Source organism: Pseudonaja textilis, chromosome 1 (genome assembly GCF_049901715.1).
Source record: "Pseudonaja textilis isolate UNSWEBS1 chromosome 1, rPseTex1.2, whole genome shotgun sequence".
Classification (NCBI taxonomy): Eukaryota; Metazoa; Chordata; class Lepidosauria; order Squamata; family Elapidae; genus Pseudonaja; species Pseudonaja textilis.
The window spans coordinates 183382521-183396440 of NC_141990.1; the positions used below are offsets into that span (position 1 = coordinate 183382521).

Consider the following 13920-nt stretch of genomic DNA (forward strand, 5'->3'; position numbering starts at 1 on the left):
TTACCCCTTTATCTTTCAGAATTGTCAAAGTCAATGTCTTCATCTTTGGCCATCTCAAGGTCACCAAGAACTTAAGTGATCATTTCTCCCTGAAACATCCAAAGATTCACTGAATGTAATATATATTGGCCTTCTGTTTCCTCTTCTTCTTGAATACTACCATTTATAATGCCTTTGCCCAATCATGTAAAAAATAGCAATTACTCTCTCATCCCCCACATTTTTCTCTCCTTCAAGATGTTCCTTTGAGACAGACCTCATATTCATCTTCCAGGTTAGCATAACCTTTTGACCAAAGCTCATTGTCTTCCCCTCAGTTAATAAGGTGAATCTGCTGAGAAAGAACATTTGGTCACCCCTGTCAGAAGTCATCTCACTTCTCTTAATTTGATAGTAATGGTTTGGATGCCTTTTCAGTTTATTTGATATCATCTTCAACTTTATCATTCAATGGGTGACCCACGATGAAGAGCAAGCATCCTGCTCTCCTTCTGAAAGCTTTTATTTCTGGAGTGAATGTTATCTCTCTTGACTTCATCAGCCTCAAACTCCAAATGTTATCTTTGAACTTGATCTTTCCCCAATCAACCATTCATCAAGTACTAGGTTCATTTTCAAGGTTTATATTAATTAAATTTGGGTTCTATTTTTTGCAAGATAAGCTCCACACCAGACTTCTCTGTTCCTTTCAAGCTGTCACCAGAGTTATTACAGGTTATTTCTCTCTTTCTCCAAATTGAGGTCTAAGTGTTCCTAGAAAGAATGGGAAGCTCAGATCTACAATACGTTGGACTTTCATCCCTGTAACTATTTTTTAAGATGTTCTTCTTTCAAAATGATTACTGATAGTTGTTCTTTGGGTAAATAGATATGAACTGCATGTACAGATTGCAAGCTGCATACCTTCACATATCTATAGTCCTTTACTATTGCTGCTTCCTTCATTTTACAGTAGCTGGCTCTATTTACCAGTTTAATGTTTTGCCATATGGTCTCTCCATAGCCCTGACAGTTTAAGTAAAAAAAAGTATTTATTACTGGATTTCTCCAGTTCCCAGGTATCGGTTTTCTCCGGTTTTCTCCATATCCAGATAACTGGCTTCAAGCAGTGTATTCTGGTGCCAAACTGTCTCGCAAAATAGTTCTTTCACTCCTGTAGCATCATGGTCTCTGACTGAATCATTAGCAGTATTCCTTTCTTCCTTTGCAGGTTATCTGATTCATATGTGCAGTGACAGTGCTGCAGGGAGACTCAGCAGGCAGTCATGATCTTTTGTTGGGCTTTTTTTTGTCAGCCCAAGGGTGGAAGAGGGGGAGGGAATATGTAGAAAATCACCCTGTCTCTGCAACATCGGTCATGTGACTGACTGGGCGTGGCCAACTCGACATAACTCGCAGCAAGGTGCCGCACCACCTTGCTGAGTTGGCCACGCCCACCCAGCCACATGACCACCAAGCCACTCCCACCAAACAAGCCATGCCCACAGAACCATTAGTAAAAAATTTGAATCCCACTACTGTTTTCTAGGTGTGGACAGATTTTGCTGAAATGGATAGATTGATTTTTTTGATTACAGAAAAGACATCATCTACATTTATTGGTGATAGCAAATCTCTTATGGACTTTTGTATAGAAATAAAAAAAATGAACATGATTAATGGTTTGGGTAATTAGGATATATTATAGAAGAGTAATATGTAATTTTATAGAGGCTGAAATATACAGTTAAAATTGCTGTGAAGAATATGGGAAATCACTTCTTTATATATTTTTCTGTTTTTCTTGAAATTTTGTCTTTTCTTGTACTTATTTTTTCTTTGTCTTCTTTGTTTTATATTAGTTTGTATTAGATTTTATCTTTCTTGTTGAAGTTTTAATAAATATATATATATAAGAAAAGAGAATTTTACATTTTTAATGGTGCAGATCAAATGTACAATTATTGGGGTTCTAGGGCACGGTTTGGAGAGATGTAGAGTGCCCAAGGGAGATGTGAAGAATCTTTACTTTTTATGTATGTCTTTATTAAAATATCTTCATTGTACTATTTTTATTGTTCATTTCTGTTCATTTTGTTGTTTGAAATTTTAGGGAAATGTGTACATTAAAAATACATTGAAGAGAGAAATGATGGCAACATGTTTAGGAAATCCCATTGTAGGATAACATTACAGCCCTGAAACCGGGGTGGGATTCTACCGGTTCTGTCCACCTCTGCAGAACCGGTAGTTCTGAAGAGCAGCAGACAGAGAGCATACATAGAACCGGTTCTATGTCTGCTCTGTTTTGGACCACCTGTCCACCTGGGCTCTTACCTGACTTTTATTTCTTGCTTTTTCAACCGCAGCTGCTTTGCATGACACAGCTGCAGTTGAAAAAGCAGGAAAAAAGGGCTTTTCCAACCGCTGCGTACTTGTACACAGCACTGCTCAGCTGTCCGGGCAGCTAAGCAGGTTGTAAATTGTGTGACAGAACCAGTAGTTATACTGGTCGGATCCCATCCCTGCCTGAAACCTAATTGTTTATTAGATTTGTTAAGGTCACCTAACCCCAAAAGAACTCTGGATAGCATATATATGGTATAACACAGAGAATTAGATTGCCTGAGCCAAAACACCAATCCCAACATTCAGAGAAAAGATTCAGTGGAGGCTCTACAGATACCCTAATTTAGATCAAAGAACAAAAACCAGTCTTAAGGCATTTCTGGAACTGTAGGAGAGTGAGAACCATGAATATCTCCAAAGGGCAAGGGATGCAGCAGGGACTTGTTCCATAGAAATTTGGGTAGAGGTGGGATAGTTGCCTTGACCTGTTATGTTACATTAAATAGTCATGATTAAGAATTTTCTTTTAATTGTGATATTTTTATGTTCTAATAATCTTAACAGTTGGGAGTCTAGTATGCAAATATGGTGGTATATAATTCACATAGAGAGAGAGAGAGAGATTTGCTCTTAATTTTGCATAGCTCATGCTATGCATATTAAACATCAACCATCCAATTTTACTATGTCTACCAAAATGCTGCCAATCCTCTTGCATCATTATAGAGAATTTGAGGGGATTTTACTTATCCCCTCAAATTCTCTACAATGATACTTACTTATTTTCATTTGTGTCAAGTTTCTTTCTCTACTACTACAGTTTTATCCAGTTTCCAGGTGGCAGAATAGGATATCAACAGCATCTCCTTCACAAACTGGGTAATGATGTGTATCGTTAACAAACTACAAATGTTCTCCCCCAGCGATTTCATATGAATGTTAAAAAAATGGGGAGAGGACCACGTCCTATGAAATCCCAGGCTGATCTCTCTTTCTCTACTACAATATGAAATGAACAGAGCCACTATAAAATTGTCCCCTCAATACTGATTGCTGAATAGTATAAAAGGACAGTGTGAAAAACTGTAGTGTTGACTTAAAGGAGATATGTGGCAACCATTAGTAAAACATAAAATAGCTCAGAAAACAGCAAAGTGAAAAAGAAATTCAAAATTGTCCAACATTGACTCTATATGGGTAGAAGGGGGGGAGGGAAAAGCTGTCAGGATTTCAAGATTCTATCATTATAGCTTATAACATTTAATCAGAGTTCTAGTATTTCTTTTAGTGTCTGTCATATCTTACCTCAGAGGACTGACAGACAAGGAGAACTGCATTACACCATCCTCATCTCAGGGTAATGTGTCACCACCATTTTAACAATCTTAATCCCAAAAGGCTGGAGACCAACAAATATTTATTCAAGGCCACAAGATTGAGCAGGGGTCCAACCTACATGTGCTAGATCAGGGGTGTCAAACTCATGTCATCACGGCGACATCACATGATGTAACGGGACTTTTTCCCCCTTTGCTAAAAAAGGGCATGGGCATGGCCAGTGTGTGACACATCCGGCCCGTGGGCTGGGAGTTTGATACTCCTGTGCTAGAGGATAGGTCAGTTCAGCAGAACTTCACTTGTTTTACTTTCTCAGAACTCACAGTGCAAAAAGAATTACAGACAACTGGGCTAGCCACCAATACAGATTTTGTCCATTAAGAGCCAAAATGACTTTGCTGTCGAAGTGCTGTGCAAATAATTATACTGGCCAGATGAGCAATCTGTCTAATGACTCCTTCTTAAAGAGAGTTAGTAAAGTTAATCAGGTCCACTTGACAATAGTCTGCCACTTCAATAAAGAAGGAAAAATAAATGTGTTTCACTTGCCTAATGCCACAGTGTAGGTCCCAACATAGTTACATACTTGAGATTGGTTGAATGTACTTTTTGTCTTTCTTCAGCATTTCAAGTGTTGCTTCTGATGTTTCGTTTTCCAGAGAGTCTCAGCAGCCACGTTGCTAGCCAGGAAATTGCACTAGAAAGAGGCTGTTTGTGGGCAGTAGACTCCAGTATCCAGTTCGGTTCCCAATATCAGTGATCTACCAGGCACTAAACTAAACTGTTTGCCAGTGAGCTGGGAAACTCACCAACAGGATCCATTAGGCACCGGGGATGGGCCATCCAAATCAGGCCCGTTGCCCCATGATTATCATGTGTTACTCTTAATTGTAAGGCTTGATCCAATCATGGCAATAGAATAATGAAAAACCTCTCCATTTCCAGATATATAAGATTTCTAAAGCAAACACAAGATCTAAATTATGACTGCCCATAAGAATTGGCCTAAAGATGACTTCAGACAAGCCCATGGATGTCATGAAGGCCATGAATTCCTGAGTTTTCCAGAGCAAGGACTGGAGATAAGGAGACTGACATCCCCCAACACCAAATGGAGAAGATTTTCCTCCACCACCGGCTTTCAAACACCATCAGCTCCAGCAGGGCAGGAAGGGATTATAGTAATGCCATGTGACAAATATTCCTTATGAGAACCAATTTTCTTTAGCACAAAAGGTAAAGCAGCAGAAAAAAATGATAAGCTGCTTTGAAGTTGCCACAACAGAAAAGCCAGATAGAAAATCAAATAAGTAAGCTCACTGCAGTCATTACTTGCTTGTCCGATTTAGAGCTTTCTTTAAAAACATACATTTCTCAGAAACATAAGACTTTTTTGTAATATCGATATGCTATTATTTGTTTTCTAGATGGACCCAGTGCAAAAAGCTGTCATAAACCACACATTTGGCGTATCACTCCCTCTAAAGAAGAAACAAGTCATCTCCTGCAATGTCTGTCAACTTCGCTTTAATTCTGATGTGAGTATTTTTGATTACTGTTCGTGTGTGTGTGTGTGTGTGTGTGTGTGTGTGTGTGTGTGTTGAGAGGGAGTTAGGAAGGGAGAGAGGAAGCTGAGTCAAGGTAGTTGAGGCTAAAGCATATTAAGAACAGTTGCTGGAATTGGGTATGTGTAATTTAATGAAAATATGGACTAGGTGTGACATGATACAGTGTTCCAATATCTCAGGGGCTGCCACAAAGAAGAGGGAGTCAAGCTATTCTCCAAAGCACCTGAAGGCAGGACAAGAAGCAGTAGATGGAAACTAATCAAGGAGAGAAACAACCTAGAATAACAGAGTTGGAGGAAGTGTCAGGAGAAATTTCATGACAGTTAGAAAAATTAATCAGTGAAATGACTTGCCTCCAGAAGTTGTGGATGCTTCAACACTGGAGGTTTTAAAGAAGAGATTGGACAACCGTTTGTCTGAAATGGCATAGAGTTTCCTGCCTCAGCAGGGGGTTGGACCAGAAGGCCCCCGGAGTCCCTTCAAACTCCGTTACTCTGTTGACTCCTGGTGATTGGCCTAGATAAATCCCTGCAGTTTTCTTGGCAAAATTTTCAGAGGTGGTTTGCCCCGAGGTCACCTAGTTGCCTTTGTGCCTCAGGCAGGACTAGAACTCCCATTATCCTGGTTTCTGTCCTGGTATTTCAACAATTATACCAAACTGATTCGTAGATAAAAATATTTACATTTTTAGAATAAATTGAGTAGTTCTTCCAGTATCTGTCAGATGCTAGGTTTATCAGGCTGCATTAACATGAACAGATGAATCTTTCATGTATAGTAAGCAAAATTTACTAACAATGCATACATTTTCCCTCCTACTTCAATCAATTTTAAATTGCAGGCAGAAATGCTGTGGTGAGAATGAGTTTATAAGACAAATGGTCAGAGAATCAGTATAGAATGATTTTTAATTAAATACAGTACATAGTTTTGGTAGCAATCCAATCCAAAATATGTTTATTCTCTCTTTTGACTTCAGGTTTGCTCCTGTGTAAATAGGCAAGGGAAAGTAATCAAAATATTATTTTGTTTATTATATACTAACCAAATAAATGTAATAAATAAATAATATTTTAAAATATGTTTTATGGACAAAGTTCTATCTTTATATTTGTCTTTTACTTTAACATGACACTAAATGTCTAAAACTAAGTCTTGAAAATAACTAGTGGGTTAATGAATCCCATGAAAAGGTCACTATTCAAAACTGTACTACTTGAAGTGATATTTCTATGGAAAATATGGCAATTGTTTCCAGTTCAGTAATAGGCAGTAAAAAAATTGTAAACATAATATTTTATATGTATACGAATGGAATATTACAAGATTAAAAAGTATGTATACTAAATTAAATTTCTAAATTTAAACAGAGTAATTATATAAAGTAAAATATAACCAAAAAATGCTACCATTTACTTTTCAACAAAAATGCTACCATTTACTTTTCAACATTTCAACACCTTGTCCTATTATAGCTTTTCCTGGACCGCGTTCATGTTGTTAATTACATCAAATTTTTGCTGTAAAGTAATAAACCTCATCATTTTAAGCTTGTACTCTAACAGAATCTTTCTTTTTCTCCATTTTATACATATAAAGATTAATAGTATCCAAACCCGCGCATGCCTTTGCCTCAATTCTGCATGTCATAGGCAGACATTAACTGAATTTTCGGTTGCATTAAACACAACTTAGTATCAATTTACAATTCACACTAAACTGAATATTATTTTATTTGAAGTCACCCTAATTGTCACCTACCTGTAATTCCATTCTGATTAGGAAATCTGTGGTATTGCAGATATGTTCAACTTCTGGGTCCTGCATTTTTCTCCATGGCCATTCTGCCCAGGGAAGATGTGGGTCATCAACGTTGATGTTGTCTATCCCAAATCCATTTCATTCATCTTCTATTTCCTGCTGTCCTGTACTATTTAGCAAGCGCCCACTGAGAATAATCACTGAGCTGCCTTAGGTTTCTTCTCCATCTGCACCTCCACTTAACCCTTTGTGCAGCATTTCTGAAAACTGTTCTGCTCACGCTAATTCTTGTGGGCTTGATGATTCTTTCTTACTATAAATATGTCTGGCCAGAGGGTGGGGTTTGGCTGCAAAAGTTTGGAAAACAATTTTCCCCATTTTTTTATGTAGGATGCTAATTCTAAACAAGGATAGATTCACATGGTGCTAGAATGGCTTTAATAACATAAAATATGGTTTCACATAATATGAATATGTGCATTATATTTTTGTTTTGGTAGTGTATCCAAAATTTATCTTATTTAGAGATTAGTCAGTCGGAATGACAGAATCTAGGTAAACATAAAGCTCTCTCTTTGTTCTTCTAAAATACAGCTCTCTTTGTGTGTGAGAGAGAGAGAGGGAGGGAGGGAGAGAGAGAGAGAGAGAGAGTAGCAAAATTTATATTCATTTTGTTAAAGAATGCAAAAATAGGAAAAGTATATTTTGGATGAATCTAAGATGTTCATTATCTTTTTCTAGACTTTTTAGAAACACGTGGCTGGCTGATCCCATTTAGAAACAGAATTTTTAATGTATTTATTCATGCATTTAATTTGTTAAATATTAATGTAGGTTTCACCCTGCTCACTATTGGAGTACATCCCTCAGCATGCCACAATGAGGTTGAATCAGACTTTAGACCAAAAAAGATTGCCCATCTCTAGTTCAAATATTTGCATCAGCCAAAATAAGAGTTGTACTTTGAACACGTTTGGCTTATATCATATTAGAAGGAATAACTTAGATGAACACCTAAATATAACTCTACAATAGAGCCCAAAGGATGCTTAAATACATTCTCATGTGTTCTGTTGTTGTAAGGAAAGTATTTTAAAAGTACAAAAAAGGTTTCCATCTAATTAACATTTTTATTTCAGCAGTTAACCTCCAGGCAATTAATTACCTTGTGTAGTACATTTAAAATAGCACCGGGCTTCTTACTGAGATTGCCATTAATACTGTTTACTACAGTAATACAGATGTGAAAAGTGACACAAAGAACTAGACTGCAACTCTATAGAATCACAGCTATGAATTAAAAGTTGAGATGACCTGAGTAACCAACTCTTAGACCTTTTAGGGCAGTGGTCCCCAACCTTTTTTGTGCCACAGCCCAGTACTGGCATCACAAAATGATCCGCAGCCCGGTACCAGCATCAGCACGCATGACAAGGCAAGGCGAGCCGAGCGACCGGCCAGCCAGCCATCCCCCGCTTCTCTCCGCCACCTTCAACTCCTCCTTTGTACCTTTGTCGATGGGCTTCACTTCGGGACAGCTTCGGGACGGTCGCTCGGCTCGCCTTGCCTTGGGTGCTGAAAGAAGCCTCGCGCCTTAGTTTCATTCGAAGCCCCCCCCTTTCAGCACCCAAACGCCACTTTCCAACCGGAAAAGCTCACCTGGAAGCACTTTCTCATCAAACAAGATGGCAGCACCCAGCAAACTGGCAGCCCAGTAGGAAATGTTCCACGGACCGGTCCCAGTCCACGGACCGGTGGCTGGGGACCCCTGTTTTAGGGGATCAAGGGCAAAAGCATCCCCTAAAAGATGAGGAAACAGAAGGTTTTACGAAGCAAGTAAATAATGGGAAAATAATTGACCAAAAACTTAAAGTGTGAGGGATGTATAAAATTTTATGAGGCGGCCATGTTGTCTCTGTTTTTTTTCTTTTTTCTTTTGAGAGGCTTGCCATTCTGTTCAGCAAATGATTTCAGATACATATGTCTTCCAGGTATGTTTCACTAAGGGACAGAGGTGTGGAGAATACATTCTATTCCCCTGCACAGAACAGCACAGTAGTATTCTGGGGGTGGGTTGACAGCATCCTCCAAACCAGAAATAGTTCAAAATATTTCTGTTTACGAGTGTTTGATATGTCTGATCACTCTGTAATATGTACTAGGCTTCCGAAGAATGCCAAACAAAGAAACTCAGGGTATTTAGCTGTTTGTTTTGTTTTGTTTTGTTTTTGTGAACAACTTTGCTGGAAGCCACAGTGCTTCATCACAAAGCAACACTATTCCAAGATTTTAAAAATAACTGGCAGTCTATGCTAAATTCAGTGCTGTCTACTTACATAGTAACAGAATTAGGATTTCATATTTTGTCCTGGGTTTGGGAACAGAGTTTCAGATTTTTACACATGCCGTGCTGATTTTGGATTGACCTAATATTATAGGTCAAACCATAGTTTATATTATGCTATAATGAATTGTGTTAAGACTTAGGTTTATACAGGTAGTCCTGGATTTACAACCACAATTGAGCCCCAAATTTCCACTACTAAGTAAGACAGTTGTTAACTGAGTGTTGTCCTGTTTTACAACCTTTCTTGCCACAGTTGTTAAGTGAATCACTGCAGTTGTTAAATTAGTAACATGTTTATTGAGTCACTCTGGCTTCCCATTGACTTTTCTTGCCTGAAGTTCACAAAAGGTGATGACCCCCTGCAACCATTATATATATATTTGGGGATGTGCAAAGATCGTAAGTGTGAAAATCGGTCATGTCATTTTTTTCAATACTGTTGTAACTTTAAAGGTCATTAACTAAGTAGTTATAAGTCCTGCCATACCACTTCATGGAATGATTTCCAACAACAAAATCTCAGTTGAAATGGCATAAACATAAGCTTTTGTTACTCAGTGTTAATATTAACTTATTTTGAATACTTTAATAATAATGGGAAATTGTGCATAAATTTTCAGTAAACATGGTGAAAAAGCTTTAGGGTTGGATGCAATATGAAAATCAGGGCACATCAACTGGCAATTGATCATCACAGGATCATAATATCTTCTACAGGATCAATGTTTTTCATATTCTATCATTCTCCTTATTAATGTTTTTCTATTCTTCCAAACCCTTCCTACTCCTTTCTATTCCTGATTTACTGTAGACAACTAACAAAACAACAACAAAATGTTTAACGTGGTTTTGTTGGCCCCTACCCTGTTGACCTGAAGGGTTTTATAAACTTGATTATTCATAGAATAAATAAAATCATAGGGCAGGAAGGGATCTTGGAGGTCTTCTAGTCCAATCCCCTACCAAAGGTGGAACTGTTCAGATCATCTTGGACAAATAGTTGTCCAATATTTTCTTGAAAATCTCCAGTGATAGATCACCCACAAATCTGGGTAGCAGCTGTTTCATTGCGTACAAATTCTTACCATCAGGAAATTTTATTTCTGGATTGGATCTCCCTCTGATGAGCTTTTACCTATTACTTCTTGTCCTAACCTCAAGTGCTATGAAGAATAAATTGACAGTCAGTTTTCTGTGACAGCCCTTCAAGTACTGGAAGACAATTATTATATCTTCCCTCTCTTTGTTTATCTAAACATACCTGGCCCCTTTCATACATTTAAGCTCCCTTATCATCTGTTTCCTCTTTCTGGGGCCTCAGCATCTTTTTTATATTGTTGTGACCATTGTTGTGCTGGATGCATTCCAAATGTGGCCTCACCAGTGTGGTATAGTGCAGTGCTGTCACTTCCCTTGACCTTGATGCTATTCCGCTGTTGAGGCAACCTAGGAATGTGTTGACTTTTTTACCAGCTGTTGCACACTCAAACTTAAGTAGTAGTCCACCAGGATACCTAGAACCCAATTATACTGCTAAGGCAGATACTGCCTATTCTGTACCTGTGCATCTGTTTTTTTCTAAGTGCAGAACATTATTTTTCTTATCACTAAACTATATATTGTTGGTTACAGTCCAACTCTGTTAAGATCCTTCTGAATCTTGAGTGTCGTTGAATACTTCATGCTGAACACAGGTGGTTAGTCAACTACAGATCCATCTGCTAGTGGTATTGCCTATCCTGCTTTGTTCCATCCTATTCCATCTTATTCCATCTTATGAAGAAGTAGGCTATGCCCTACTTTATCAAGACTTGTAATGAAATCTAAGTATATTGTAACTACAGCATTTCCTTGGTCCACAAATGTAGTCACTTTATCAAAGAAGGTAATAAGATTTGTTTGGCTTGACCTGTTCTTAACAAGCCTTTGCTGACTTCTATTAATAATTAAAGTATTAAATATAATTAAGTATAAAGTAATAATTTATTAATTATTCCCTTGGTATTAGGACCAGAACAAGTAAAGTCCCCTCAGGAGAGGATATGTAGGAAAGATATTTTTTTAAAGTTGCAATTCATTCCACTTAATGAAGTTTTGATAGATGGCTATATAAATATATCTTGATATTGTGTAAGTTTTCTTTTTTAAATATATCGTATTAGCATGCTGTTTTTAAAAGTAAACGTTTATTTTCTTGCTTCCACTGCAAAATAAAAAAAAAGTATTACAACTGATTTAATTGATTTGGTGTCAGTTTCTTTAAATAAGTTTAAGATTTTATAATTCCATAAACAAGAAGATCCTATCGAGAAAATAAGTGAATGGCCACTTTGATTATTATACAAATTTATCTCTACTACAGACACGATGGAGAAAAACACTGATTCTGTGACTTAGTGGTGATAAAGACAACAGCTGGAAAAAAATAGTAGTGCAAATGGGATATTAGAATGCCAGAAACAGAAGAACCTAGAATCACAGGAAGATTTGGACTAGATAAACATAGTAAGGCAGGAGGTAAGTTAATAGAGTTTTATATAGCAAATTATTTCTTCATTGCCAAGCACTTCTACTTCAGGCTACTTAAAAGTAGTCCTTACACCTGAACATAAATAGATGGACAATATCACAATTAAATTAACTATATAATAGGAAACAGAAGTTAAGGAAGTACAATCTGATCAGCCAGGTGATTTCCAGGTGCAGATTATGGAACAGACCATGAATTATTGGTGTAAAAAGTACCAGTTAAACTTAAAAAATTAAAGACAGTACCTGTGCCAGCAGGATTTAATTTGGAGGGCATTTAGTCAGAATATCAAATCAATATAATGCACACATTGAAGATTTTTAATTTATGCAAAGAAGAAACTAAGAAGCCCATGGGCAGATAAGAGGGATAGAGAGGGAACAAAAGTTCAAAGGAAAAAAAAAAGATCCAACTAGTTTTCAGAACAAGCTATCATAATAACCAGAGAAAAACAAAAGATGAAAGAAAGCCTTGGGCAGCAAGAAGGATTCAGGATAGAATGCAGATTTTTAACATCAAGCAAGAAAGGACAATAAAAGATATAGCAATAAAGAATGCCCGCAAATAAGTACAAAAAAAAAATAACAGGAAAGGAAAATGAGATATTTTTAGAAGAATTAGAGGAAAATGTGTGACTAAGTTAGTCTAATCATAAAAGGGATCTAACAGAGCCAAATGACAGAAACGTATGTAGAGAGAGAAAGTGAATGAATGAATGAATGAATGAATGAATGAATGAATATGTATGGAACTGTTTTCACTAGAAAATGAGGTATATTCTAATAATGGACTTTCTGATAGAGCACAATTCTCAAACAAAAAAGCACAGAGGCAAATCCAACAAGCATTGAACTCTTTCAAGCTGCAGGAAAAGAAGCACCTTAAGTGCTAACACTTTTATATCCACAGATATACAGCAAAACTTATATTCTAGAGCATGGGTGTCAAACTCGCGATGACACATTGTCACGTGATGTATCACAACTCCTCCCCCTTTGCTAAACTAGGGGTAGGTGTGGCCAGCGCTAATGCATCTGGCCCATGGGCTGGGAGTTTGACATCCCTGTTCTAGAGATTAGGAAAGATTGGTATAAATGCCTATATCAAAGAAAGGCAATACAAGAGAACATGCGCTTCACCAATTCATTGTACCAGTTTGTCACACAAGCAACATTTTGTCCTATGTCTTCCAATGAAGAATAGAACTATATGTGTGGAAAGAGAAATATCAGAGCAACAGACAAACATACACCAAATGAGATAGAGAAGATAAGATGGATAATGGAGATGATAAGATAATTTAATGAAGAAATTTCCTTTATTGACCACAGCAGAGCTACTATATAGCTCTCATCAGAATATAGCACACTAAGGTCAATAGGTGTATCAGATCAAATTATTGTTCCTCTGATTAACCTTTTCAATGAATAAGAAGCTACTCTCTTGAAATTAAAAAAAAGCAGTTAAGATTAGGCCACAGGTAAAGACTCAGCTCATTATGAAAGTAAAAATTGAAAGCAAAAAATCAGGGTTAATGTTAAATATTAAAATGTTGGAAAAGGTTCCCAGGAGTGCTGTGAACTACAAGAAGAACCAATCAACTGGTCCTGGAAAAAGAAAAAATACTGATCGGTATCTAGAGATTAAGAAGCAGAAATTGAAAAGGAAATAAAAAATAGTATATGAGGATATGATTGCCTAGAAAAAGAAATAATTACCGTATTTCCCCATGTATAAGCCACCCCTTTTTTCCAAAATTTTCAAGCCCAAAAAGTAGGGGGGTGGCATATACAAAGCAGGTACACTTTTTATACGTGAAAAATGCATAAAATAATAAAGTAGGAATAAACTGGTTTTCCAGCAGTATGCTATGCTTTTTTGTAAAAATTGTACATGATGATACGATTACGAGTGCGAGTACGCGATAGAAATGCATACGCTAGGCATCGGCCTGAATGCTTCGTTCCTACTCTCGTTCCGATGCGTAGATTGCTAGTGTCGCCCACACCGCTTTCGGCGTCATGACCGAAGTTGTAGATCTAGACGTC

At 37.3% G+C, this 13920-nt stretch overlaps 1 protein-coding gene and 1 long non-coding RNA gene across 12 annotated transcripts in view; one reads left to right on the plus strand and one right to left on the minus strand.

Annotated features, from left to right (window-relative positions):
• ZNF385B (zinc finger protein 385B) overlaps positions 1–13920 on the plus strand; it is a 250822-nt gene that overhangs the window by 197292 nt on the left and 39610 nt on the right. For all 9 annotated transcript variants that reach the window (XM_087919880.1, XM_087919881.1, XM_026696968.2 and 6 more), the window contains one exon: positions 5094–5204. In XM_087919880.1, the coding sequence (XP_087776006.1) occupies positions 5094–5204 (111 nt within the window). The remainder of the gene's footprint in view (positions 1–5093; positions 5205–13920) is intronic.
• LOC148127958 (uncharacterized) overlaps positions 6114–13920 on the minus strand; it is a 28278-nt gene continuing 20471 nt past the window's right edge. The window contains exons 3-5 of one of the 3 annotated variants that reach the window (XR_015740732.1): positions 8655–8795; positions 6996–7159; positions 6114–6221 (exon numbers count right to left, since the gene is read on the minus strand). This is a non-coding gene — a long non-coding RNA (uncharacterized LOC148127958). Of the gene's footprint in view, positions 6222–6663; positions 6755–6995; positions 7160–8654; positions 8796–13920 lie in introns of those variants that run through there. The other 2 variants (XR_015740733.1, XR_015740734.1) reach the window with 2 other exon arrangements.